Genomic DNA, 27,572 nt, shown 5'->3' with positions numbered 1-27,572 from the left:
TGGTGTGACATCAAGTGTCCTGGCTCTGATTGCTGTTGAGCCCGGCCCAGGGGAGGCTTCCTTCAATGGCCAAATCAACCCTCTAAAGGCCAATATCTCCTGTCTCTGTCAGAAAACAAAGCTTGAAGGCTGACAATACTGTGTGGTGACCCTCCAATGGTCACTGTATTTCTTATGTTTCTGGCTCTGCTTCCAGTATTTGGTGGTGTTATAAGTCCACACTGTCCTTTCCCCCCTGATTTTTCTGGAGGCCTGGGTCATTTTTTAAGTTTGTAGAAAGATCTATCTTGACTGTCTATTTCTCCTATCTCTGGATTCAAGTGTTTCCATGTTTTATTCCTTTCACATTATCAAGCAATATTTCAATAAAATTCATGATTTTCTAAAAGCATTTTTTTAGTTTTATATTTTAGTTTTATATATATTTCAGTTTTATATGTTCTCTAAATATGTTCTCTAACATATTAACCTAAATGTGATCTCAAAGAGGAACCGTCTGCAACAGAAGCAAGAAATCCCCTCCCTGTTCCTTTAGTCACCGTTTCTCTTTTCCCAAGACATCCTGTTGTCTGGTTAATATTTTTGAAAAAAATTTCAGGACCCGAAATCTCATTATAAAAAGTACTATTCGCTGCTCAATTTGTTATCTGGTATTTGTGCATTTTCATTCTTATTTGATTTCTGTATCTCTTTTGCAGTTGGAGAAGTGAGGGAAATGGTGAGTGAAAAGGAATCAGAAAGAAGACTTGTGGAAAAAGACAACAATCTCCAGGTGGAAGCACAGTCTGGGGATCAAGTGGTAACTGCGGGACAGTTCAGAAGGAAAAGGGAAGCAAAAAAGAAGCAAAGGAAGGATTTGGTTTCTTGTGAAGGCAAAACTAAACCTGAGGCCTCAGCCCAAGATGAACCAGGGAGGAGAAAGAAGGTGTCTAATGGTGCCGTGAATGACAAAGGGTTCCGCTGCAAATTGAACGTTAAAGCATTTAAGAATGCTACAACATGCTGGAAAAAGTATAAATGCTTGGAATGTGGGAAGAGCTTCCATTGGAGTAGTGGACTAACTACGCATCAAAGGGTTCACACAGGGGAGAAGCCATATAAATGTTTGGAGTGTGGAAAGTGCTTCTCTCAGAATGGCATCCTAATTGCACATCAAAAGATTCACACAGGGGAGAAGCCATATAAATGCTTGGAGTGTGGAAAGTGCTTCTCTCAGAATGGCATCCTAATTGCACATCAAAAGATTCACACAGGGGAGAAGCCATATAAATGCTTGGAGTGCGGAAAGTGCTTCACCTGGTATAGTGACCTTATTAAACATCAAAAGGTTCACACAGGGGAGAAGCCATATAAATGCTTGGAGTGTGGAAAGTGCTTCTCTCAGAATGGCAGCCTAACTGCACACCAAAAGATTCATGCAGGGGAGAAGCTAAATACATGCTTGGAGTGTGGAAAGTGCTTCTCTCAGAATCGCACCCTAACTGCACATCAAAGAATCCATACAGGGGAGTTGCCATATTCATGCTTGGAGTGTGGAAAGTGCTTCTCTCAGAATGGCAGCCTAACTGCACACCAAAAGATTCATGCAGGGGAGAAGCTACATACATGCTTGGAGTGTGGAAAGTGCTTCTCTTATAAGGGCAATTTAACTGCACATCAAAAAGTTCATACAGGAGTGAAGCCATATAAATGCTTGGAGTGTGAAAAGTGCTTCTCTCATAGTAGCCACCTAACTAGGCATCAAAAGGTTCATACAGGAGAGAAGCCATATAAATGCTTGGAGTGTGAAAAGTGCTTCTCTGTGAATAGCAGCCTAATAAAACATAAAAAGGTTCACACAGGGGAGAAGCCATATAAATGCTTGGAGTGTGGAAAGTGTGTCTCTTCGAATGGCAGCCTAATTGTGCATCAAAGGATTCATACAGGGGAGAAGCCATATAAATGCTTTGAGTGTGGAAAGTACTTCTCTTGTAATACCAAACTAATGTCACATCAAAAGATTCATACAGGGGAGAAGCCATATAAATGCTTTGAGTGTGGAAAGTGCTTCTCTCAGAGTGGCAACCTACGTGAACATCAAAAGATTCACACTGGAGAGAAGCCATATAAATGCTTTGAGTGTGGAAAGTGCTTTTTTCAGAATAAGCGCCTAATTGTACATCAAAAGACTCACACAGGTGAGAAGCCATATAAATGCTTAGAGTGTGGAAGGGGCTTCTATTACGATAGCAGCCGAGCTGCACATCAGAAGATTCATACAGGGGAAAAGCTGTATAAATGCTTAGAGTGTGGAAAGTGCTTCTGTTACGATAGCAGCCGAACTGCACATCAGAAGATTCACACAGGAGAGAAGCCATATAAATGCTTAGAGTGTGGAAAGTGCTTCTGTTACGATAGCAGCCGAACTGCACATCAGAAGATTCACACAGGAGAGAAGCCATATAAATGCTTGGTGTGTGGAAAGTGCTTCTCTTGGAGTAGTTCTCTAAGTAGACATACAAAAGTTCACACAGGGTAGAAGCTGTGTGCATGTTCGGAGTGTGGGAAATGCTTCTCTGTGAACAAGAGCCTAACTGAACATCAAAAGATTCATTGACACCCCCCACACACACACACCCAACATGGCAACTGGATGGAGGAGCATAATATGTTCCTTTGAGCCTTTTCACATCAAGGGCAGGAAACTTCCAGGTGGGGCTAATTTATAGCCCAAAGCCACTTCTTTCTGTTAAAGAACGCTCCAGTGATCTCTGAGGGTATATTGGCAGATTGATTAGTTGTCTTATTCCTTTTATCATGGCCAACCATCAAGGCAGCTATCGAGAATGGCCAGCAAACTGCTGCGTAGGTTTACCTGTAACCATCATCTGTATTGTCTTATATTGTCAACAGAACTCTAGTTACACAGGTTGAAACTTTAACAAAGAACATTAGATATAAACAACTGTGTGTACTTTTATTCTCTCTTTCCAATGGCAGCAAAAAAATAATTGGGGGGGGGGGGGGAGTGTGAATGCCGCCTGTCTCTCTTCCTTGGTCTCTCTTCTGTTTTTTAAGAACACGTCCTTGTGATATATAAGTTTTTTGCTACCAGCAGATTGGCAAGGTCATAATATAATGATCTGAGTCTTCTGGAACTTGTAACCATGTATTCTCCACTATAAAGAATTATGTGCTGATTTGTATGTTATTCAGACTGCGAAATAGACTCAGATAAGCAGCCATTTTTTTTCCCACTCAATGACTAATTGCTAATTAGCAACTCTGGAGAAAAAGAACTTAAAATAGAGAGAGAGAAAATAGCAAGGCAGACTGCCAAACTGCTAATTGGTTCTGGCCTTTGTTAGCTCTTCTTTTGTTTGAGAATTGGAAGCTATATTTTTTCAAAATAAAAAGAAGCCAGCCTTTTTTCCTCTCCTTTTTCCCCTTTCATCCAACACATCTCAGTGGATTATAAATCTATTGGATGATTACTATTACCTGAAACTGGATTATAATAGCGTTATATTATTTAAAACTGGATTGCAAATATATGTTTGTGGATGACAAAATAAAGAATGCACTTGACTGAGCTGGAATACAAACATGTGCTAATCTATGAAGAACCCAAAACTAACTACAAACAACTGACTAAATAAGATTTAAAGATTTCCTTGGAATTGTTTTTCTTCTACCACTATAGTGACTAAGAATAAATCTAGCACAAAAGTTTTGTCTGCATTGTACATTTCCAGATATGCAGAGAAAACACCTCTAAGGAAGCTAAATGACTGTCAAAAGTAATGCTTTGCTGTCACCTATAGCCTTTTCTGGTTAATATATTCTGAAAATCTTTTCTATGGACCATGATATGTAAGATATTTGCTTTTGTCTCTTCTTGTTATATACGTAACTTTCTAAGTAGACATATCTTGGGAACTTGATGGTATAATAATAAGACATAGTAATACTGAATGTGAGTTTTTTCATTTGTGGTAAATATTTCAGGGCTCTTTTTGTAGAAAAAGTCCAGCAGGAACTCATTAGCATAATAGGCCACACCCAACAGCAGGAACTCATGAGCATATTGGGCCACACCCCTGACAGCACAGCTCATTAGCATGTTAGGCCGCACCCCCATGTTGCCAGAGGTGTGGTTATCCTGCCACACCCACCTTTTGCTTGTTATTCTGTTTGCCTTGTTTGTTGTCAAAACCCAGAGCTTTTTTGTAGCAGGAACTCCTTTGCATGTTAGGCCACAAACCCCTAATGTAGCCAATCCTAATGAGTTTCTGCTGTTGGGTGTGGCCTATTATGCTAATGAGTTCCTGCTGGGCGTGGCCAACTTGGGAGCCAGCCGGAACGCCGTTCCTGTGCGTTCCTGCCCAAAAATAGCCCTGTTAATAATCATTTGTAGTGATTGCTTATAAAAAATTAAGTCTAAGATAGTTTTTAAAAATCACCAATCTGTACAGTTACATATTTATATTTTTAAGAGTGTATGGTTTTGATTATGTGCACATATGGAAAGGCTGTATAAAGTATTTCAGCGCAGGAGAAAGATAGCAAAATTGAGAAAGATGGCAGCAGAAATAGCGTTTGAGTCCAGTGGCACCTTTAAGGCCGATAAAGTTTTATTCACGATATAAGCTTTCATGTGCAAGCACACTTTGTCAGATATTTAACCATGTGTGCCTTGCACACGAAAGCTTACACCATGAATAAAACTTTGTTGGTCTTAAAGGTGCCACTGGACTCACACTTCGTTCTGCTGCTTCAGACAAACAGGGCTGCCCCACCTGAATATATCTTGATGCAACTGAGTCAGTAAATCTCTGTTCTCTTGTTTCAGCTCTTTTGCGAGAGTTTTGATTTGTCGAGAAAGGGGTTTCTCTGACTTCTCAGTAGTTATATCTGTGTCCTCTTCTGAGCTGGTATCTTTCTGCAAGTGTTGGCCACGCCGTGGTGGATGCTCATCAAGGACATCCAGTCAGGCCTTCTCATTAGCTGACATAGCTCAGCTGTGAATCTGGTAGGGGAGGGGGAACTTGCCTTCCCCCTGGGAAGTTCCATGAATGCCACCCAAGGATTGGCGGAGGAGCTCACGAGGTTGTGGCCTGCAGTTTTCAGTAAGTAAGGTTAGTGAGAAGAAGAGTTACCCTTTTCCTTTACTATTTCTCCCCATGCCTTGTTGCTGCCAAGAAGACCCTTGTATTTTGCTCCAGGACTCTTTGCTTCAAGAACCTGCTGCACTGTGTTAGGACTCCCATACTTTTATCTCTGTTGTTTTTGTCCATTTTACTGTCACTGATTAATATGCCCTTTCATACCTTTTGCTGAATTTCTTCAGTGAAGTCTTCTTTTTTCTTTATTGTGTGTGTTACTTGGGAACTTAGTGCAGCTTAGTTGTGTTTCTGCACTGAGGCAGGGTCAGGCTTGACCGTAGCTCTGCCCTGTTCTATGCTAGCTGCCCTGGACAGGAGTCAAGATGGAGAAGTCAGGCTGGATGGCGGCAACAGAGTTATCGGGTGCCTCGAGCAGTGCTGCAGAGATGGAGAGCCAGTTTGGTGTAGTGGTTAAGTCTGCGGACTCTAATCTGGGAGAACCAGGTTTGATTCCCCTCTCCTCCACTTGCGCCTGCTGGATGACCTTGGGCAAGCCATAGTTCTGTCAGAGCTGTCCTTGAAAAAGAGCAGTTTCTGTCAGAGCTCTCTCAGCCCCACCTACCTCACAGGGTGTCTGTTGTGGGGAGGGGAAGGGAAAGGAGTTTGTAAGCAGCTCTGAGACTCCCTTGGGTAGTGAAGGGCAGGGTATAAATCCAATCTCCTCCTCTTCTACCATGGATCGAGAATCAGGCATACAGGCAGGTGGACGTGCCTGGAAAAGAAAGATTCTAGCGAGCCTCCGTGGCTGAAAAAGAGCTGCGTCCGGGAGCCACAGCAAGGGAACATGAGTCCGAGTGACCCATGAACTCCTCCAGCAGGTCAGAAGGTGAAGCGATAGGAGTGCTCGGAAGATTTATGGTCAAAACTCTTCAGCCTCCAGTCATTCTCGAGGCCAGTGTTCAGTTTGTAGACGGCAAGGGGCAGAAGCTAGTATGTGCCAGGCCGGGGTTCCACTGAGGGACTGTGGCCAGGAGTCTGAGAGAGGTCCAGTACAGAGGTCCAGCATTTTGTAACATTCTCATATGTTTTGTTAATGAATTTGCAGCTGCACCCTTTCTGACTCAAGGCACCATTAGGCCGTCTCCTTCTCCTCCCTGGTTCATCTTGGGCTGAGACCTCAGGCTTATTTCTGCCCTCACAGGCAACTAGTTCTTTTGCTTCTCTCTTCCTTGAAGTGTGGAAAGTGCTTCTCTCAGAGTACCCATCTAAGTAGACATCAAAAGGTTCATACAGGGGATAAGCTATATACATGCTTAGAGTGCAGAAAGTGCTTCACTTGGTACTGTGATCTAAATAAACATAAAAAGGCTCACATGGGGGAGAAGCCACATAAATGGTTGGAGTGTGGAAAGTGCTTCTCTCGGAACTGGAGCCTAACTGCACATCAAAGGATTCATACCGGAGAGAAGCCGTATAAATGCTTGGAGTGTGGAAAGTGCTTCTCTGTGAACAACAGCCTAAAGATTCACACAGAGGAGAACATAGAGTGGAAACCTAAGTGCACACCAAAAGATGCATACAGGAGAAAAGCCGTATAAATGTTTGGAGTGTGGAAAGTGTTTCTCTCAGAGTGGCAATCTAAGTCAACATCAGAAGATCCACACAGGACTCGGAGAGAAGCCATATAAATGCTTGGAGTGTGGAAAGTGCTTTTTTCAGAATAACCGTCTAACTACACATCAGAGGATTCATATAGGGAAGAAGCCTTATAAATGCTTGGTGTGTGGAAAGTGCTTCTCTTGGAGTGGTGGTCTAACTAGACATAAAAATGGTCACACGGGAGAAGCAGCCCCATAGCTAGATGATTTACATTGGGGGCACTGCATTGACGGTCGGGGACACCAGAAGGAGGAGGGGTGCGGGAGAAAAAAGATTGGAGGAAACAAGTGTTTCAGTCTATTAATTTCCAGTGGGCTTGGCGGCTTTCGCACCCCCTCCCTTTCTCCTCTGTTGCCATTCCTGACCCGTGTCCTTGCATTGCAGAAGGCCAAGGTTGGGTTCCTTTTCCCACTCTGGGCTGTGTAATCCCCTCTTGCGCCTTGTCTTGGTGTCTGTGACACACAAGAAACTCGCCAACTTCCCTACCCGGCGAACCCCACTGATCTTTGCATCTGAGGCAATTAGAGGGAGGTCTGGCTGTCATTTCACACGCTAGCAAGGTCATGCTCAAGATTTTACAAGCTAGGCTTCAACAGTACGTGGATAGAGAACTGCCAGAAGTACAAGCTGGGTTTCAAAGAGGTAGAGGAACTAGAGATCAAATTGCCAACATTCACTGGATTATGGAGAAAGCAAGAGAGTACCAGAAAAACATCTACTTCTGCTTCATTGACCATGCTAAAGCCTTTGACTGTGTGGATCACAACAAACTATGGCAGGTCCTTAAAGAGATGGGAGTACCAGACCACCTCACATGTCTCTTGAGAAACCTGTATAAGGGCCAAGAAGCAACAGTTAGAACCGGATATGGAACAACTGATTGGTTTAGCATAGGAAAAGGAGTACGACAAGGATGTATATTGTCCCCTTGCTTATTTAATATATATGCAGAGTACATCATGCGAAATGCTGGCCTGGATGAATCACAAGCTGGAGTTAAGATTGCTGGGGAAAAGATCAATAACCTCAGATATGCAGACGATACCACTCTAATGGCAGAAAGTGAAGTCAAAAAAACCAAGATCATGGCATCTGGCCCCATCACTCCTTGGCAAATAGAAGGGGAAGTCGTGGAAGTAGTGACAGACTTTAGGTTCCTGGGATCCCAGATCACCGCAGACTGTGACAGCAGCCATGAAATTAAAAGACGCCTGCTCCTTGGGAGGAAAGCGATGGTGAACCTAAACAGCATGATAAAAAGTAGAGACATCACCCTGCCAACAAAAATACGCATGGTCCAAGCAATGGTATCAATCCTAAAAGTAATCAACCCTGACTGTTCCCTGGAAGGCCAGATAATGAAACTGAAGCTCAAATACTTTGGCCACCCAATGAGAAGGGAGCACTCACTGGAGAAGACCCTGATGCTGGGAAAGATTGAAGGTCAAAGAAGACGGGGACGGCAAAGGATGAGATGGTTAGACAGTGTCATAGATGCAACGAACATGAAATTGAGCCAACTTCAGAGGACGGCGGAAGACAGGAGGGCCTGGCGGGAGCTGGTCCATGGGGTCCCGAAGAGTCGGACTCGACTGCGACTGAACAACAACAACGGGCTGTGAAGGAGGAGCTGGGCAGGATCCTTGGCTTTGGCGGGTTGGCAGGCAGGCAGGCTGTTGCGGGTTCCTTGGGGGATCTGGAGCTGTCCTCCAGGGCCATGCCGTCTGGGGAGGCTGGGAGAAGGCAGGGAGTCCCAAAACTCACCAGCACACTGGGAAGGAAGAAACCAAGCTGGATTATTCAGAGCAGGGAAACAGGATGGGAAACAGGAATGCAAGGAGGAGAAAGCCTGCTGCTGACTGGACCATGGGAACCAGGAAGCAGTCAAGCAGGAAGCAATCAAGGAGCTTAGACAAGGAGGCTTACCTGAGGAGGTGGAGCGGCTGCAGCAAAGAGGTGGCACAGCAGAGAAAAAACATGAAGCAAGCATAGGAAGGAAGAAAAAGGAGGAGAAACTACTCTGCTGCAGTTGGCTTATGATAAGGAGGTGGAAACGATGCGGTACAAGCAGGAACATTTTAAGTGTCAAAGAGGATTTGTTGAGGCTTTGGAATTTGAGTGGGGGCATCGCCCCATGCACCCCGTTCTAGCTACGAAGGGAGAAGATGCTATATTAGATGCTACATTACTCCCAAAGAAATTGCAAAAACGAATAGGAGTTATAATGGGCATTGTTGGAAATGTCAGAGCACAGATGCAACATTTTATCATGTGGCGGACACGTAAGAAAGCAAGACAATATTGGATAAAGATCCATGAAGAGATACAAAAGGTATTAAAACTTATGTTTGCGATGTACCCAAAAACATGCTATTAAATATTTTAATAAGTAATAGTACAAGAATACACAGTGAACTATTTAAAGATATGGTAACAGTGGCAAGGTGACATTTGTGACCAAATGGAAGGTGGGAAAGTGTCCAGAACTGACTGCAACAGTGGCAAAATTAACATCTTATTTACATGATAGACCGAATTCAGAATGTCAAGAACAATGGAATCTACTTTTTAACTATATAGCAGAAAACTAGGACTAAATTGTTAAAACAGAGAATGATTAAGAGATTAAGTCACGCAGTATATGTTGATAATAGTGAATTGCTAGATATGGAGTGTGGCGTCCTTACTATTTGAGGAGACTGTTTTTCCTTTAAATCATACTCTCTGTATATAAACTTGGTAGTTTTCTGCTGCCACCAGGAATTAAAAATCCCAATTCTCTCTCTTTTGGTAGTATGACCTAGGGTCTGGGCACTTCAGAGGACTATGTGGCCCTGAGGATGTACTGTACTAATTTCTGGGATAAGTTAAAGCAAAAATGGATTTCTGGTTGTTTTGAACAGTTGCTGAAGAAAGGAACTTGTTAATATAACTGGCAAAGCTTGGTGTCACACACAGTCTCTCAGACACCAAAATTCCACTCTGACAGGCTTCTCTCTCTCTCATATATGTAGCCACGCAGGCTCAGCTGTTTCTCTTAGGCACACAAGATAAAGCATTTGTCTAACCACACAGTTTATACATTATTTGTTTCTTTGCCATACAGACTCTCTCACAAAACTTTTAGAGTCACACAGACTCTCTTCATAGCTCTTCTACACTTCACTTTCCAAAGACGGATACACCGAACTCTGTCATAAAACACACACACAGATTCCTCTCAGAACATCTCCTCCCACACTCAGTCATCAGCCAATCAAATCACACTTGTCTCCCTGTATCACTCTTACAGTACTGCAGTCAAACGCAACATTTAAAGACACACACACACCAAAACATGGGATCATTCCATGGAGCAATGAAGAAAAGACAGAAAAAAATAAAACTGAAGTGAAGATTTAGAGTATATACAAATAGGTCTTATGCAACCAAGTAAGCTCTGATTGACAATTGTAATAGATTACTGTAGTAGTGTACTTTATGTAGGAATTAGATAAGGTAGATGAAGTAGATGACTACAGATGATTGTCATGTTCATGTCTATACTTATGTCTATTTTTATGAAATATTGTCTATGTTATATGTATAACTGTAGTAGAGTATTGTATTCTTTCTGTTTGTAAAATTAAAAGAAAAAGATTTATACAGGGAAGAATCCACCCCAAAGTCCCTTTTTAAAAATCCTACGTCCCTGAAGTCCCTAAAAAGGATTCACTTGGACATCAAATTGGGATATGGGCAAAAATTATAAGTGACACTGCTCAATTTCATGTTCGTTGCATCGATGACACTGTCTAACCATATCATCCTTTGCCATCCCCTTCTTCTTTGACTTTCAATCTTTCCCAGCATCAGGGTCTTCTCCAGTGAGTGCTCCCTTCTCATTTGGTGGCCAAAGTATTTGAGCTTCTGCTTCAGTATCTGGCCTTCCAGGGAACAGTCAGGGTTGATTTCTTTTAAGTTTGACTGATTTGATCTCCTTGCAGTCCAAGGGACTCTCAAGAGTCTTCTCCAGCACCATAATTCGAAACCATCTATTCTTTGGTGCTCAGCCTTCCTTATGGTCCAACTCTTGCAGCCATACATTACTACTGCTTTGACCATGTGGACTTTTGTTGGCAGGGTGATGTCTCTACTTTTTATTATGCTGTCTAATTTGCCATCGCTTTCCTCCCAAGGAGCAGGTGACTTTTAATTTCACGGCTGCCGTCACTGTCTGCAGTGATCTTGGATCCCTGGAGCGTGAAGTCTGTCACTGCTTCCATGACTTCCCCTTTCTATTTGCCAAGGAGTGATGGGGCCGGATGCCATGATTTTTGATACTGAGTTTCAAGCAAACTTTTGCACTCCTCTTTCACTCTAAGCAAGAGGCTCTTTAGGTCCTCTTCATTTTCTGCCATTAGACCGTCTGGGTATCTGAGTTCACTGAAGAAGAGTTTTGATTGGACCTGAGAGACCCCCTGACACCAGAGGGAAAGAAACTATAGGCCACAGAGCCACACTAACATGCTAATGCCATGTTACTGTGCTTAGCTATGTTATGCTTCATCGTGAATGTCTTTATGCTACTGCATGGATTTTATGCTGCAAGAGGTATGCCATCTAATGCCAAGGTATGCAAGGTAATAGATATAAATGTTATTTGTTTTCTTGTTGCTAGGCTTCAGAGCTTGTACTGCATAGTCGTTTATTTTAATAATAAACCTTCATACTTTTTTCCAAAGTCTGGTTTTCTTGTGTGCATCCAACCTTGAGGACCCACAGGTCTGGGAAGTTGTTTGGGGGTTCCACACGGGACCAAAAGCAATAACCCCGGTGGGACCTGGGCTCAGGTCCCTGACATGGTGGCAGTTTAAAGGGAACTTACTCAAGTAAACCGGTTTGGAAATGCACACTCTAGGTTAAGTCATGTGGTTGTTATTTTGGAGACTCAGAATGGAGAAACAGGTTAAGATGACAGCAGCAGAGCTACCTGAAACTTTCCCTATTGGCCGTGAGATTGATATCACCCTTGGCCAGGATTCAGAGGTGCAAATCGATGCCATGAGGGGCAATGGGGCACGGAAGACGAAGGCTTTGGTCCACAAGTTTACTTGGCAGGTCGTGGATGGAGACCTTTATCTGGAGGCTGAGTCTGTGGTGCTCAGGGGGCAGCGGGGAGACAGTAAGGAGCATGGAATGGGAGCCGATTCAGATCAGCCCAGGGCTCCACTGCTGAGGGGCCAGGAGGAAGCGGAAAAGCAGACGTGGACATCTGTGGGAGTTGATATTCCTGTGCAGCATACCGGAGTTGGAGTTCTTGGCGGTGGGAATGACAGTGCAGCTGGACTACTGTCAACCCAGGGATCTGCAAGGCATGTTTACCGTCTTCATGAACCTGCAGACCTGGCAGATGGATTTATTGCTTCATGACTTTTAAGATGACCGGGAAGACATGAAAGCTTCCTTCTCTCCAGAGTAGACAGGAGGACTCTGCGCTGTACTTTAACCTCTTCAAAATTTCTGGTGAGGATTTTGGAGTATCCTGAGTGCTCATGTACATGGTGAGTTAAGTGATCTCTTGGGAGAATTGCCAGCTGGGATGAGAGACTAGAGAAACTTTGAAGGGCTGGCTAGACAGAGATTTGGCTTGGGTGAAGATCAGCTATGGCTTCAGTTCAGAAAGGCAAGCCCTAAGCCTAAAGAGTCTTATGAGGCTCTCATGAGCCGACTGTAAGCTGCCGGATGCATGGGTAGAGGCTGCAGAGGCTGTTACTTGTGCTCAGTTAAGGGACATCCTGGTTAAAGAGCAGTTTCCCCAAGCCTTGCCTTCAGATTTTGTAGCCCTAGTACAAACCTGCAACCCAGCACCTCTAAGACACCTGAGAGACAGTTGTTAATTGTGTGGACTCTAATCTGGGAGAACGGGGTTTGATTCCCCACTCCTCCACTTGCACCTGCTGGATGACCTTGGGCAAGCCGTAGTTCTGGCACAGCTGTTGTTGTAAAAGAGCAGTTTCTGTCAGAGCTCTCAGCCCCACCTATGTCACAGGGTGTCTGTTGTGGGGAGGGGAAGGGAAAGGAATTTGTAAGCGCTCTGAGACACCTTTGGGTAGTGAGGGGCGGGGTATAAATCCAATCCAATCTCTTCTCTAACTGACATGGCTGTTTTTGCACACCAGCTGGCGGCCCAGCAGCGGTTTTCTTCCCCATCACCTTCTGTCTCTTTTCAGGATCTCTCCAGCTGGTCTCTCATGCAGTGGGGCTGTCATGGGAAGCTGCCCCAGCCCCACACAGCCATTGCAGAGCGAAGAAGCCGCTTTCCAATACTTCTTCCACATTGGTCCGATTGTTGCAGGGAACTACATTTCCCAGAAGGCATTACCAGCACGAGAGCCCTCAACTCTTCCTTTTCCGGTCGTTGAAGCGGGAGGTTTTTAATCGGGCTGGGGAAAAGAAACTTTGGGGAACATGGAGTTCCAGAGCGCCTCTCTTCCTTCGCCTTTCTGCCCGCTGGAGGGAGGATTTGGCTTTTGCGTGTCTGCGGGAAAGGTGAGTCGAGGACTTCCCAAAACATGTCTTGGGCAAGAATAAGGGAGGGGAGAGAAAATATGTTTGAACAGGACTGGAAGAGGAAGAGGATGGAGCAGCAGGAGAGAAACTTCCCCCGGGGAAGATTTGAGTGGGGGAGGGGCCGGGCTTCTTTTGCCAGTCACTTGAATGTTTTATTTTATTGTAGACCAATCCCCCCGTTTAGAAATTTTTCTCAAGATGTTTACCTGGAGATACCTGGAGATAAGAACTCTAAAGTTTTGTGGAGAGTGGCACATATTCTAGGTAACATTAACTTGCAGATAAGTACAGAAACAAACACCTCAGGGTGCATAAAACATGGATTCTGGTGTCTGTACACTACTGCACAGAGTATGGGAAACAAGCAGGAGGAATTTAAAATCCTAATACAGGAAGGGGACTATGACCCAATAGGCATTACTGAGACTTGGCGGGATGACCTGTGGTCCCTTCTGCATTAGACCTTAAATCCTGGACCACCCCTGTCCCCGAACTTACATTCTACACTACACCCAAGTTCACCTCTGTAATTATCTCGGGGTATTTTTTTTGTTTCCACATTGCATTGAGGTCACCCCGGTTTCGCCCCACACTTGCCCTGGGATAAAGAGATGTTGTTATAACTAGGGATAAATGCAAGGTGTGGTGTTGTGAGTAGAATTCTGACAAAACCAGGGATGAGATCCAAGTGCGGAAAGGACCACAACTGGAATATTAGGATTGAGGGGTACAACTTATTTAAAAGGGACAGACAAGGAAGGGCAGAGGAGTCACATAATATGTAAAGGAGGTATATACATGTGAGGAAATATGTGCATCTGAACATGGAAGTCCAGTTGAGAGTCTCTGGGTAAAAATAAAAGGAGTAAGAAATAATAGTGATATTATGGTGGGGGGTCTGCTATAGACCACCAAGCCAAGCAGAGGACTTGGATGAGACACTCCTAGAACAGATTACAAAATTCTCTGAGAGAAGGGAGTTTTCGGTCATGGGAGTTTTCGGTTACCCGGATATCTGTTGGAAGTCCAACTCTGTGAAAACTGAAAGGTCCAATAAACTCCTGACTTGTCTTGCTGACATCTTAATTTTCCAGAAAGTGGAGAAGGAAACAAGACGATCTGCTATCTTGGACTTGATTCTTACCAACAGGGAAGAAGTGATGGACAAGGTGAAAGCAGTGGGCACCCTGGGTAGTATTGACCATGTAATTTTGGGATTTACAGTCTTGGGGAAGGGAAAAGCTGTACGTAGTCAGACATATAGGTTGGACTTCAGAAAAGCAAGTTTATGCTGGGTAGAATCCCGTGGTCAGCAATACTTACGGAGAGGAATGGGAGTTTCTTACAAGCAAAATACTGAAGGCACAATCCCAAGCAATTCCTATGAGAAGGAAAAATGGGAGGAGCCTAAAGAAGCCAAGGTGGTTCCATAAATAGCTTTCTAAAGAAATTACATATAATAGTTGTATATATAGGAGTGGTTTGTTAAATTAGCATGCAAAATAGTGAGGACACATTTTTTAGCAGATCAAAAGAATGACAAGCTTGTAGAGAGAGAGTTAGGAAAACTAAGGCTCAGTATGAGCTTAGGCTAGCAAGAGATGCTAAAAACAAACAAAAAAAGAGGTTCTTATGTTTGAAGGAAGAAAAAGAGCAAGGACATGGTGGGCCCATTGCGGGGACAAGAAAGTGAAATTGTAGCAGGTGATGAAGAGAGGGCAGAACTGCTCAATTCCTACTTTTCCTCAGTCTTCTCTTGCAAGGGAAAAGGTGCTCAACATGGCAAAAACAGAACACATGATGAGGGAATGGAGTTGCATTCTAGGATCAACATATTGGTAGTATATAACCACCTACTTTCCTTAAATGAAACCAAGTCCTTGGGGCCAAATGAACTGTATCCGAAGGTACTAAAAGAAGTCGTAGATATAATTTCTGAGCCTCTATCCATTATTTTTGAGAATTCTTGGGGAACAGATGAGGTGCCGGAAGATTGAAGGTGGGCAAATGTTGTCCTCATCTTCAAGAAGGGGGAAAAGAGGATCCTACTGACCCGTCTTGACATCTATTCCCTAATCGGAATGCACCTGTGTAACGCCTATGACACAATTGGAAAAAGAGGGAAAATAGTAACACAGGATATGTTATGTGTGCGTGCTTTAAAGTTACTTCAATGCTATTAAAGGAATGCCTATTAAGGGATTACAGGTGCGCTTGGGTGGTACGCTAAATTGGGTAGCTTGTATTGATTTCCAATAACATGAAAGGACAGGATTTGGCTCTGGTGAAATGTCAAGTTTCCTAGAATAAACTTTGTGACACGTAGCTATAGGAAGATAGCCAAATACGGAATACGCCTCTGCTTGTCAAAATCGTACATTAAGTGTGTATGTAGCCATGTAAACTTTGGAAAAACATCTTGTATGGTTTTTCCCACCTCGTTGCAATAAAGCTTTGCTTATATCCTTCCAGGTTTGGTTCTCTTACATCTCCTAATTAGAGAACAGGTACATGATGTCTCTACTGAGATAATAGTACTAAAAGAACTCATGGATGTAATTTCTGAGCCTCTGTCCATTATTTTTGAGAATTCTTGGAGATCAGGTGAGGTGCCAGAAGACTGGAGGCGGGCACATGTTGTCCCCATCTTCAAGAAGGGGGGAAAGGAGGATCCGGGTAACTACCGACCCGTCAGCTTGATGTCTATACCTGGGAAAGGTTGATGTATCGCATTCTTGTAATCAATTGAGCAGGCAGTGGGGTCCTTCTTTCCTTCTTTAAAGCTTAGGCACAAGAATAGATGATCAAGTGGGGCCGTATTTTCCTCTTTCAGAGATCCCAAGTGTCCTTCGAGGAGGTAGCCGTGTCCTTCACGGAGGAGGAATGGGCTCTGCTGGGTCCAGGCCAAAGAAAAGTTTTCTGGGAAGAGATGGAGGAAAATTATGAGGCTGTGGCTTCTCTGGGTAAGGCTCTTTTCCCTTTGATTACGAACACGGAAGAGAAGGGAGGGGGTGGCATCTTCCTTTGGCCCTCTTGAATTCATGAACGCACTTCCACACTGTTTCCTTTTCATTCTTATGGTATAAGGCTTCCCCTCAGTTACCAAATTTCTTAGGGTAGCAAGTGGAAAGGCTTTGGGTTGATCCTGTGAGGTACGTTTTCGATTGAGCCTGGAGAAGACAGAGGTCACTGAAGCAGGAGGTTTCATAAAACAAGGAAGATTTATTATATACACAGGAGGCTGCCCCCCAAAGTGACAAATGAGCAAAGCAGGTTTCATAAAACAAGGAAGATTTATTATATACACAGGAGGCTGCCCTCCAAAGTGACAAATGAGCAAAGAAATTTTATAGTGCACATTCCCAAATAGTAAAGTTTTTAAACTTTCCTTTGGGTGTTGCTGTTGCAGGGGACTACATTTCCCAGAAGGACTTGCAAGCATCAGTGAGGTCAACTGCATTTTCTAGGCGTTGAAACAGTGTTTTCTCTCTCTCTCTCTCTCTCTCTCTCTCTCTCTCTGTCTCTCTCTCTCTCTGTCTCTCTCTCTCTGTCTCTCTCTCTCTCTAGGTGAACAAGGAACTGTATGGGACATGAAGTTCCACAGGGCCTCTCTTCTTTTCTGTTTCCCCTGGCTGGAGGAAGAATTTGGCTTTTGCACGTCCGCAGGAAAGGTGAGTTTAGGATTTCATCAGCAGCTCCTAGGGAAGAATAGGAGAGGGAGAGAAAATATGTGTGAACAAGAGTGGAGGAGGAAGAGCTGGCCCAGAGGGAGGATCGGGAGAGACGTTTCTGGGTCAGATCTCTGCAGAGGGGAAGGGGGTGGAGTACTTGTGTTTTCTCTCACATGAATGTGTTTTCTAAAACCATCCTGGGCTCCTTTTTATTCTTGTCAGCTAGATGGACCCCTGGTCTGATCCACGACAGTTCATTGTCTGTTGCACTTGCAGTTTTGTTTTTTGCCTTCTACTCAGGCTAACCCCCAAAGGCACATCTGGCCGTATTCGGCTCCTGTGATGGAAGCATTTTAAACATCTCCTGTTGCTTTCTCTACAGCAGGGGTTCTCGACCTGAGATAGTGTTCAGAGAGTCCATGAATCTGAATGGGAAACAAATTACACCTTTATTTTCACTAAGCTCTAACTGACAGCATTCCCTTCAGTGTGGTGTAGTGGTTAAGTGCACGGACTCTAATCTGGGAGAACCGGTTTTGATTCCCCACTCCTCCACTTGCACCTGGCTGGATGACCTTGGGCAAGCCGTAGTTCTGATAAGAGCCCTTCTTGAAAAAGAGCAGTTTCTGTCAAGAGCTCTCTCAGCCCCACCTACCTCACAGGGTGTCTGTTGTGGGGAGGGGAAGGGAAAGGAGTTTGTAAGCCACTCTGAGACTCCTTTGAGTAGTGAAGGGTGGGGTATAAATCCAATCTCTTCTTCATCATCATCTTCAATTATGAATGAAGGCAACAAACAACAGTCGCCATTGTAGTTCATGTGACTTTTCCACCAATTGGAAGTCGATATTTTCATATGCTCTTCAGTTGTTGCAGATATCTTGAAATAGCATTTACACTCATTTAAGAACATCATCTGAGAAGGGGTCCGTGTGCTTCTGCCAGAGAGATCCATGGCACAAGAACGGTGATGAACCCCTGCTCTAGAGAGTGATGCCCTCTGTTTAAAGCAGAAACCTTCTCTCAAAGCACAATTTCTGTGTATTTCTGGGGTTTAACTTGCAATATTGTCAGCTAAATAGTTTATTTCCCCCCACACACATTTAATTGGTCTCGACCAAGAGAAGCCCAATTCAAGTGTCTGAGTTTATATTTCTTGGAGAGGTGGATTTGATTTAAATCAAATCGATTGAAATAATTATTTAAATCACAATTTAAATCAGTAGTCAGTAAGACTAGATTTAAATCATGGTTTTCTACACAAAGACTCATTCTTGTTGGTATAATCCTAACATTTAGAAGAAGAGATTGGATTTATACCCAGCCCTTCACTACCCAAGGGAGTCTCAGAGCGGCTCACAAACTCCTTTCCCTTCCCCTCCCCTTCCCACAACAGACACCCTGTGAGGTAGGTGGGGCTGAGAGAGCTCTGACAGAAACTGCTCTTTTTCAAGGACAGCTGTGCCAGAACTATGGCTTGCCCAAGGTCATCCAGTGGAGAATCAAACCCGGTTCTCCCAGATTAGAGTCCACACACTTAACCAGATGGTTTCATTTTTAAAATAACAAGTTTTCAGATTAGTTTTACAGTTATATGAAAAAATTACTGATTTGGTTACCGTATTAGAAAGATATCATGGATAGATAATCATGAAATTATTCCAAGGTGAAAGATCTTCAGTTTAATAGGTTAATCATTTATATTTGGACAACATTTCTGCTGTAATTTACTGGAAGGAGAAAAATAATCATTACCTTAATAGAACAATAGCATTATAGCATATGTATTCCTGTATTTGCTTAAACATGCATATGTGTTAACTGTTGTGGTTAAACAAAATATCCTAAAAAAACAAGACCGTTAGCTTGGTCCACACATGGAAAACTGAAAATACTATCTTCTGTGGCTCACTCATCTTCATTTTCATCTTTTTGTTTGTTCGTAACCTGGAAAAGAAAAACAAGTTTTCCCGCTTTATCGGGTCCCAAACAATTTCTTAGTTTAGAATGAATGGATCCAAAGGAAGAGAATATTCTTTCTATGCCAACAGAAGAAGCTACTGCTGTTAAAAGTGAAACCATTACTTCAACAGTCTCTAAATCCAAGTGCTTAAGTGTCTTCCACCAGTTCACTGGTGTGACTTTTTTCAAAACATCATCAGCAAACATATATTTCTTGAATGGTTCCCCCTCAGCTCTGAAGTTTATTATTTATTTATTTGATTGATTGATTGATTGATTTTTACCCCGCCCTCCCCGCCGAGGCAGGCTCAGAGCGGCTTACACAAGAAACAAGAAACAACAATGTAAATATCAATATAAAATACACAAGTTATTAAAATCAGTTAACAGAACAATGGTGGTATCACTGCAATAAAGTGCATTTATTGGTCCATCCATTATTGGCGGTCTCAGGCTGGAAATAGGTTGACACAGGGCATAGATGATAACTCAGCTCCTGGATGACTGATGGATACCCATGTCATAGCTAACTCCTCTTCCTCAGCACTTAAGGTTTGACCCTGGCACCGGGTACTGACAATAGTTGCGAGAAAATGAGCCGGAGGAGGTGCCTGTCCCATTTGTTGTTGTTTTTTTAAAACTCTTGGAATTCCATCGATGTGTCGTCTCGTTTTTGAGCACTCCCTCAGTTCATTCCAAATTTCCAAAAGCGTCAGCGATAAAACAGCTATTTTTCTGTATTTCATTTTAAGCTTCAGAAATGGGTTCCAGGATGCTCAGCATATGTTCAGCATTTCTCTTAAGCCCAATGTTGAGGAATTTGGCTGTGACAGGGTCCTCTCTTTCCTCTCTGTTTTGTTCAAAAACTGTCATTAGAATAGGCTAGTTACGTTGTCGAAGGCTTTCACGGCCGGAGTTCATTAGTTGCTGTAGATTTTCCGGGTTGTGTGGCCGTGGCCTTGGCATTGTAGGACCTGACGTTTCGGCAGTAGCTGTGAGTGGCATCGTCAGAGGTATAAACACAGAAAGTTGGAGTGCTCTCTGTGTCAAGGTGAGAAGAACATGGTAGGCAGTAAATTTATATCTACTCCAGAAGGTGGGTAAGGCTGAGTCATTGTCTTGTAGGAGTTCCCCAGGCTATGGACATGCTAATGGAGGAGCTTTCCTGAGGAGGTTCTTTTGTTTCCTGAGGAGCTTTCCTGCTTCCTGAGGAGGTTGCTGAAATTCTAATCTTATCTGTAGTGCTATCGTCAGATGTAGAGCCTTTTGTGTTTTTCAGGACAGGAAGCCATGTCCTATTTATTTTTAAACTCTCTTCTTTCCTGTTGAAATTGTGTTTATGTTTGTGAATTTCAATGGCTTCCCTGTGTAATCTGACATGGTAATTGAAAGTGTTGTCCAGCCTTTCAGTGTCTTGGAACACATTACTGTGTCCTGTTTGAGTTAGGCTATGTTCAGCCACTGCTGATTTTTCAGGTTGGCCAAGTCTGCAGTGTCTGAATGCTACGCTGTGTGGTCCCGATGTAAACTTGTCCACAACTGCATGGTATGCGGCATACTCCTGCAGAAGTGAGAGGGTCTCTTCTGTCTTTTGCTGATCATAGCATCTGTTGTATTTTTCTGGTGGGTCTGAATACTGTTTGTAGGTTGTGTTTTTTCATACGTTTTCCCATCTGATCAGTGATTCCTTTGATATATGGCAAAAACACTTTTCCTATGGGAGACTGTTTTTCCTTCGTTGTTTGTTTTACCTTTTCCTTGTCACCAGTTTGTCCTGTTGCATTTTTTTAATCAGTTGACTGGCCAATGGGATTCTACTTTCTTTCTTGAATAGTCATGGACAAGGATGGATGATCCACTGGACCATATTTTCCTTTTTCAGAGATCCCCGGTGTCCTTTGAGGAGGTAGCCGTGACCTTCACGGAGGAGGAATGGGCTCTCCTGGATGCAGGCCAGAGAAAACTCCACTGGGATGTTACGGAGGAAAATTACGAGACCATGGCCTCTCTGGGTAAGGATCTTTTCCCTTCTGTGATGATCATGGAAGGGAAAGGGAGAGGCGGTGGCATCGTCCTTTGACCCTCTTTGATTTCAGGACGCACTTTGATTTGCCACAAGGAAAGAACAGAGCTCCCACACTTGGGAACTTAAAAGCACCGAGAAAGGAGGCATAAAGTACTTCCATGCTGTAAAGAGAAACCTGTTGATGAAGAGGGTTCTGATAGGGAGAGATGGACAATATCCCGCTAGGTTCCTGCTAGGAAATCCCTGCCGCTCCTCTTTTCTTCTTCAGCTTTTCTAGTTTGACATGGTGTCCTTTGAGTGGGTGTGTGAGTGAGTGAGGCTGATGGGAGGAGAGGAGGAAAGGTATCATTGATTTGACTAGACCAGAGGGGAGTCCCTTGCTCAGTGGCGGAGTTAATGACCTGTGTCTTGAAAGTCCGTGATTCAGTCCATGGCCCTTGACCCAAAGGGGTTTAGAGAGGAGAATTTTCAGTTTTAGGGCTGGGAAAGGCCCCTGCCTGAGGTCCTCCCGAGGCACCACCCCTTGGAGTGGAATCAGCTGGGCCTGATGGAAAGTTCCGGACACAATCTTGGTGGAGGAGAATATGAGAGTCAACTCTGAGGAAGGGGGTAGGCTGTGGAAGAGAAGCCAGCCAAGAGACACAGCATCCAGGTGACAATTGGGGGTTTGGGAGGCAGAAGCGCTTTCCCTCCTAATGTTCTGCTCTTCCGTGGCCAGTTCAGAGTGGGTCACAGTGAGAGTCAAGCCAGGCACAGACCACACCCACATCCTCTTTACCACATCGTTGTTGTTGTTGTTGTTGTTCAGTCACACAGTCGAGTCCGACTCTTCGCGACCCCGTGGACAAGATCACGCCAGGCCTTCCTGTCTTCCACCGTCCTCTGAAGTTTGTTCAGTTTCATGTTCCTTGCATCTATGACACTGTCTAACCATCTCATCTTTGACCTTCAATCTTTCCCAGCATCAGGGTCTTCTCCAGTGAGTGCTCCCTTCTCATTTGGTGGCCAAAGTATTTGAGCTTCAGTTTCATTATCTGGGCTTCCAGGGAACAGTCAGGGTTGATTTCTTTTAGGATTGACTGATTTGATCTTCTTGCAGTCCAGGGGACTCTCAAGAGTCTTCTCCAGCACCACAGTTCAAAATAATCTATTCTTCGGTGCTCGGCCTTCCTTATAGTCCAACGCTCGCAGCCATACATGACTACTGGGAATACCATTGCTTTGACCATGTGGACTTTTGTTGGCAGGGTGATGTCTCTACTTTTTATCATGCTGTTTAGGTTCACCATCGCTTTCCTCCCAAGGAGCAGGCGTCTTTTATCCTGAGCTAAACTGAGAAAATTAATGAAGACAAGACAAATGGGAGTGGGGTTGATCTTTTCTCTTCTCCCTATTCTGCAGTTCAGGGAATATCTCTCCGGAAGTTTGGAAGAACAAGGAGGTGAACTTAGGCCTCCTCTGCCACCCCAACCAAAATTCTTCCACCTTTCTTCCCCTGGGAAAGTAAATTGGGGTTTCTGCTCAAAAAGCAGTGTGAAGAACCATTCCCACACCCTGCCATTTGCCTTTCTTCTAAGAACCGAAGAGGAGGCCTGATGGATCAGTGCATTTAGTCCAGCATCCTGTTTCATAGAGTGGCCAATCAGCTGCCCTGGAGAGCTGAAGGAAGAGGGCATGGAGGCCAAGCCCTTTCCCTGTTGTTGCCTCCTGGTGCTGCAGTATTATGGGTTTTACTGCCCCTAAACATGGAGGTTCCCTTCAATCACCATGGTTAATATATTGAATATATTGAATATATTCTCCAGGTGTGAAATGCCTTCTCTGCTTGCCAGCCCCGTGGTTCATGGTACTCCTATATTTTCTGGTGATTTCCCCATGTTAGAAACAGCTGTCGCTTCCATTGCAAACAGCAGAGGTATTTGGTTCTTTCCTGCTCTGTATCCCTCCCCGATGGGGACCCAAAGCACCTTCCCCCACTCTTCCTCCTCCCTATGAGATCAGTCTGGCTGAGACGGTGTGACCGGCCCAAGGTCACCCAGGAAGCATCCGTGGAAGTGTCCCCTGGGTATTCGAAGCTGGGTCTCTTAGATCCTGGTCACCCTCTGTAATCATTATACCACGCAGGGGTCATCTCCTGCAGGAGCGCACAGGATCAGCGCTCCGGCAGTAAAGAGCCCAGGGGACGGGAACTTGCAACAAGCCCCACCCCCTGCTCCCAGCAGCCCTGGGCTACAAGGAGCAACCAGGTAAGTTGCAGAGCCCCATCCCCCCCCCCCGATAGCAATCCAAAACAGTCCATTGGCACCTTTAAGGCCAAGGTTTATTCAGGTACAAGCTCTCCCTCCTCTGTGAGGGCAGATCTGCGCAAACCCCCCCCCCCATAGCTAGCTATCCAAAAGAGTCCAGTGGGGCCTGAGCGGTGGGTGTTGCCTTCTGACACACTTCCAGTGATGCCAGGGGGTGTGGCATATGTAAATGAGTTATGCTAATGAGTTATACGAATGAGCTCCTGCACCTCTTTTTCTACGAAATGACCCCTGACGCTATATCTGATAGCTCAGGGAACTTGCTAAAACCCATTAGTTTTGTAGATGGGAGATATCTTCCCACCCTTCCTGTCTGTCCTGTGGCCCTTTCCTGTCTCCTCATAAGGAAACCTTTGCTTCCATTGCGCGTAGCGGAGGAGCTAATTTGTGTGAGGATGGCTCAGTTTCCTTCATATTTGGCACTGCAAGTCTTGAGGTTAGTGGCCAATACTGAGGGGGCTGCCTTGTTTTTTTTTTAATTAATCGTGTCTTTCACTATTGACCCTGGCTTAGAATGCAAAAACCACATGGTGGAGAAATGTGGGGGCTGCATGGCTCAGCTTGTTCCAGTTCTTTCTCTGTTTGACACAGCTTCGTGGGGGGGGGGTGCCTCATCTCCCGCTGTATCCGCATCCCATTTCTCCTAGTAGCCCCATATCCTCACATTTCTCTGTCTCCTCCCCTCATTCTCAGCCAGAGCCGGCCCAAGGTTTTTTGCGCCCTAGGCGGGGCTACCTTCTAGCGCCCCCAATTACGGGGTTGCCAACCTCTCAGAGTGCCCCAGAGAGCCCTTCTCTCCAGCGCTTGCGCGCCCTCCCTTTCTGGCCTGAGTGAGAGAGACGCGAGGCGCTGGCCGGCCGGCCAACCCTCCCTCCCTCCCCTCTCCTCCCTCCCTCTCTCCCTTTAAAGGATAACCGCCTCCCGGCGCTGGAAACCCCCAAAGCCTGGCCACACCCCTGGGCAAAGGCAAGGTGGCTGGGCGCCTTTGGAGGCCGCTGAAACGGGCTGAGGGAGTTTGGCCTTGCTGCCAGTGGGGGTTTTCGCCTGTCTCCGAGGGGAGCCGCTGCGTTGCTTCTTCCGCGCTCCTCTCGCCTCCCCTCCTCCCTCTGCCCAGCTGAGCCAGTTTTGTGTGTCCCTTGGCGGACTGCCACCCTCCACTCACTCGAGCAGGCAGCAGAGCAGCAGGCAGGAGGAGACCCACAACAGAAGCCGTCGGGGCGGCTCCTTCACGTCTCCCTTGTTTACCTCTCCGGGCCAGGGGGGGTGGCGGCACATCCGCCCGGCGATGGTGGCTCTGCCGCTGGGGCCAGGGGCAGGGCCGCCTCAGCAGCTGGCTGGTTCGCCTCTTCCTTCCTTCCAGCCCCCGCGCCTCTCTTGCCTGCCCCGCTGCCTTCAGCCGCCGCCGCTGAAGGGGGGGAGGGAGATCGGCGCCCCATCCAGGGCCGGCCACTGCCCCATTCAGGGCTCGGCGCTCTAGGCGAATGCCTAGTTCGCCTAACAGGTGAGCCAGCCCTGTTCTCACCCATCAACCAATCTACCTTTATTTGCCCCCTCCCCCATCTTCACCTTTCCCTCCTTCCCTTCCCCAGCAGTCTCCACCTGGGGAAGATCTGGCCCAGTTCTGCTGTGCCAGCCCAGCCACTAGGGCGTGTCCTGTTGCAAGGGGCTAGCTGGGCTGGGCACAGTTGCACAGCAGGGACCCTTCAGGGACTTACGGAGAGTCCCTTATTTGCCCCTGTATCCCCATCCCTGTACTATTTGCCTTTATTTGCCAGCCCCTGCATGGTCCAGTTTTTAGGTTTCCTTCTCAAATACCGTACTAGTAATCAACCCATCTTTTAACTGCTCCCCCCAAGTTCAGCTTTATCGATAATTTATTTGCTTTATACGCCACCTTTCTTCCCAGTAATGGTTCAAAGCAGTTAACAGAATTCTCTGCTCCTCCATTGTATCCTCACAACAACCCTCTGAGGGAGGTTAGCATGTGTGTTTGGCCCAACGTCACCCAGTTTGCTTCCAGAGCAGAGTGCAGATTTGAATTGCAGACTCCCAGGATATATTCTGGAACTCTTAACCACTAGAGCATGCTGGCTTTTGCAGTGTGGTAGTGTTGGACAGTAGCAAGCAGCCAGTCCTGGATGAGTCATAGAATCATAAAGTTGGAAGGGACCTCCAGGGTCATCTAGTCCAACCCCCTGCACAATGCAGGAACTTCACAAACACTTCATACCTCTAGTGACCCCTGCTCCATGCCCAGAAGATGGCAAAAACATTCCAGGATTCCTGACCATGCAAGTGATCATGCACTCAGTCATGCAACTGGTGTCCTGGCTCTGATTGTTGTTGAGCCCGGCCCAGGGGAGGCTTCCTTCAATGGCCAAATCAACCCTCTAAAGGCCAATATCTCCTGTCTCTGTCAGAAAACAAAGCTTGAAGGCTGACAATACTGTGTGGTGACCCTGCAATGCTCACTGTAGTTCTTATGTTACAGGGTCTGCTTCCAGTATTTGGGGGTGTTATAAGTCCGCACTGTCCTTTCCCCCCTGCTTTTCTGGAGGCCTGGGTCATTTTTTAAGTTTGTAGAAAGATCTATCTTGACTGTCTATTTCTCCTATCTCTGGATTCAAGTGTTTCCATGTTTTATTCCTTTCACATTATCAAGCAATATTTCAATAAAATTCATGATTTTCTAAAAGCATTTTTTTAGTTTTATATTTTAGTTTTATATATATTTCAGTTTTATATGTTCTCTAAATATGTTCTCTAACATATTAACCTAAATGTGATCTCAAAGAGGAACCGTCTGCAACAGAAGCAAGAAATCCCCTCCCTGTTCCTTTAGTCACCGTTTCTCTTTTCCCAAGACATCCTGTTGTCTGGTTAATATTTCTGGAAAAAAAATTTTCAGGCCCCGAGATCTCAATTTGTTAGCTGGTATTTGTGCATTTTCATTCTTATTTGATTTCTGTCTCTCTTTTGCAGTTGGAGAAGTGAGGGAAATGGTGAGTGAAAAGGAATCAGAAAGGAGACTTGTGGGAAAAGACAACAATCTACAGGAGGAAGCACAGTCTGGCGATCGAGTGGTGACTGTGGGACAGTTCAGAAGGAAAAGGGAAGCAAAAAAGAAGCAAAGGAAGGATTTGGTTTCTTGTGAAGGCAAAAATAAACCTGAGGCCTCAGCCCAAGATGAACCAGGGAGGAGAAAGAAGGTGTCTAATGGTGCCGTAAATGACAAAGGGTTCAGCCGCAAATTGAGCGTTAAAGCATTTAAGAATGCTACAACATGCTGGAAAAAGTATAAATGCTTGGAATGTGGGAAGAGCTTCCATTGGAGTAGTGCACTAAGTACGCATCAAAGGATTCACACAGGGGAGAAGCCATATAAATGCTTGGAGTGTGGAAAGTGCTTCTCTCGGAATTGCAGCCTAACTGTGCATCAAAAGATTCATACAGGGGAGAAGCCATATACATGCTTGGAGTGTGGAAAGTGCTTCTCTCTGAGTACCCACCTAAGTATACATCAAAAGGTTCATACAGGGGAGAAGCCACATACATGCTTGGAGTGCGGAAAGTGCTTCACCTGGAATGGTGAACTTATTAAGCATCAAAAGATTCACACAGGGGAGAAGCCATATAAATGCTTGGAGTGTGGAAAGTGCTTCTCTTGGAATTGGAGCCTAACTGCGCATCAAAAGATTCATACAGGGGAGAAGCCATATACATGCTTGGAGTGTGGAAAGTGCTTCTCTCTGAGTACCCACCTAAGTAGACATCAAAAGGTTCATACAGGGGAGAAGCCACATACATGCTTGGAGTGCGGAAAGTGCTTCACCTGGAATGGTGACCTTATTAAGCATCAAAAGATTCACACAGGGGAGAAGCCATATAAATGCTTGGAGTGTGGAAAGTGCTTCTCTCGGAATTGGAGCCTAACTGCACATCAAAAGATTCATACAGGGGAGAAGCCATATACATGCTTGGAGTGTGGAAAGTGCTTCTCTCTGAGTGCCCACCTAAGTAGACATCAAAAGGTTCATACAGGGGAGAAGCCACATAAATGCTTGGAGTGTGGAAAGTGCTTCTCTCATCATCGCACCCTAACTGCACATCAAAGAATCCATACAGGGGAGTTGCCATATTCATGCTTGGAGTGTGGAAAGTGCTTCTCTGAGAACAGCAGGCTAAATGCACACCAGAAGATTCATACAGGGGAGAAGCCATATAAATGCTTGGAGTGTGGAAAGTACTTTTCTAACAAGAGCATCCTAACTGCGCATCAAAAGATTCATACAGGGGAGAAGCCATATACATGCTT

At 45.0% G+C, this 27,572-nt stretch overlaps 1 protein-coding gene across 1 annotated transcript in view; it reads left to right on the top strand.

Moving 5' to 3' along the window:
• LOC107122456 (zinc finger protein 208-like) overlaps positions 1-27,572 on the top strand; it is a gene marked incomplete at its 5' end in the record, with an annotated part of 108,266 nt that overhangs the window by 15,963 nt on the left and 64,731 nt on the right. Inside the window, 5 exons of the mRNA XM_015425558.1 lie at positions 1,039-2,503; positions 6,452-6,589; positions 6,630-6,929; positions 7,570-7,575; positions 26,554-27,532. Coding sequence (XP_015281044.1) covers positions 1,039-2,503; positions 6,452-6,589; positions 6,630-6,929; positions 7,570-7,575; positions 26,554-27,532 — 2,888 coding nt within the window. The remainder of the gene's footprint in view (positions 1-1,038; positions 2,504-6,451; positions 6,590-6,629; positions 6,930-7,569; positions 7,576-26,553; positions 27,533-27,572) is intronic.

This window comes from Gekko japonicus, unplaced genomic scaffold, assembly GCF_001447785.1.
Source record: "Gekko japonicus isolate JY-2015 unplaced genomic scaffold, Gekko_japonicus_V1.1 scaffold729, whole genome shotgun sequence".
Lineage (NCBI taxonomy): Eukaryota > Metazoa > Chordata > Lepidosauria > Squamata > Gekkonidae > Gekko > Gekko japonicus.
This window is presented reverse-complemented; position numbering and strand designations above follow the sequence as displayed.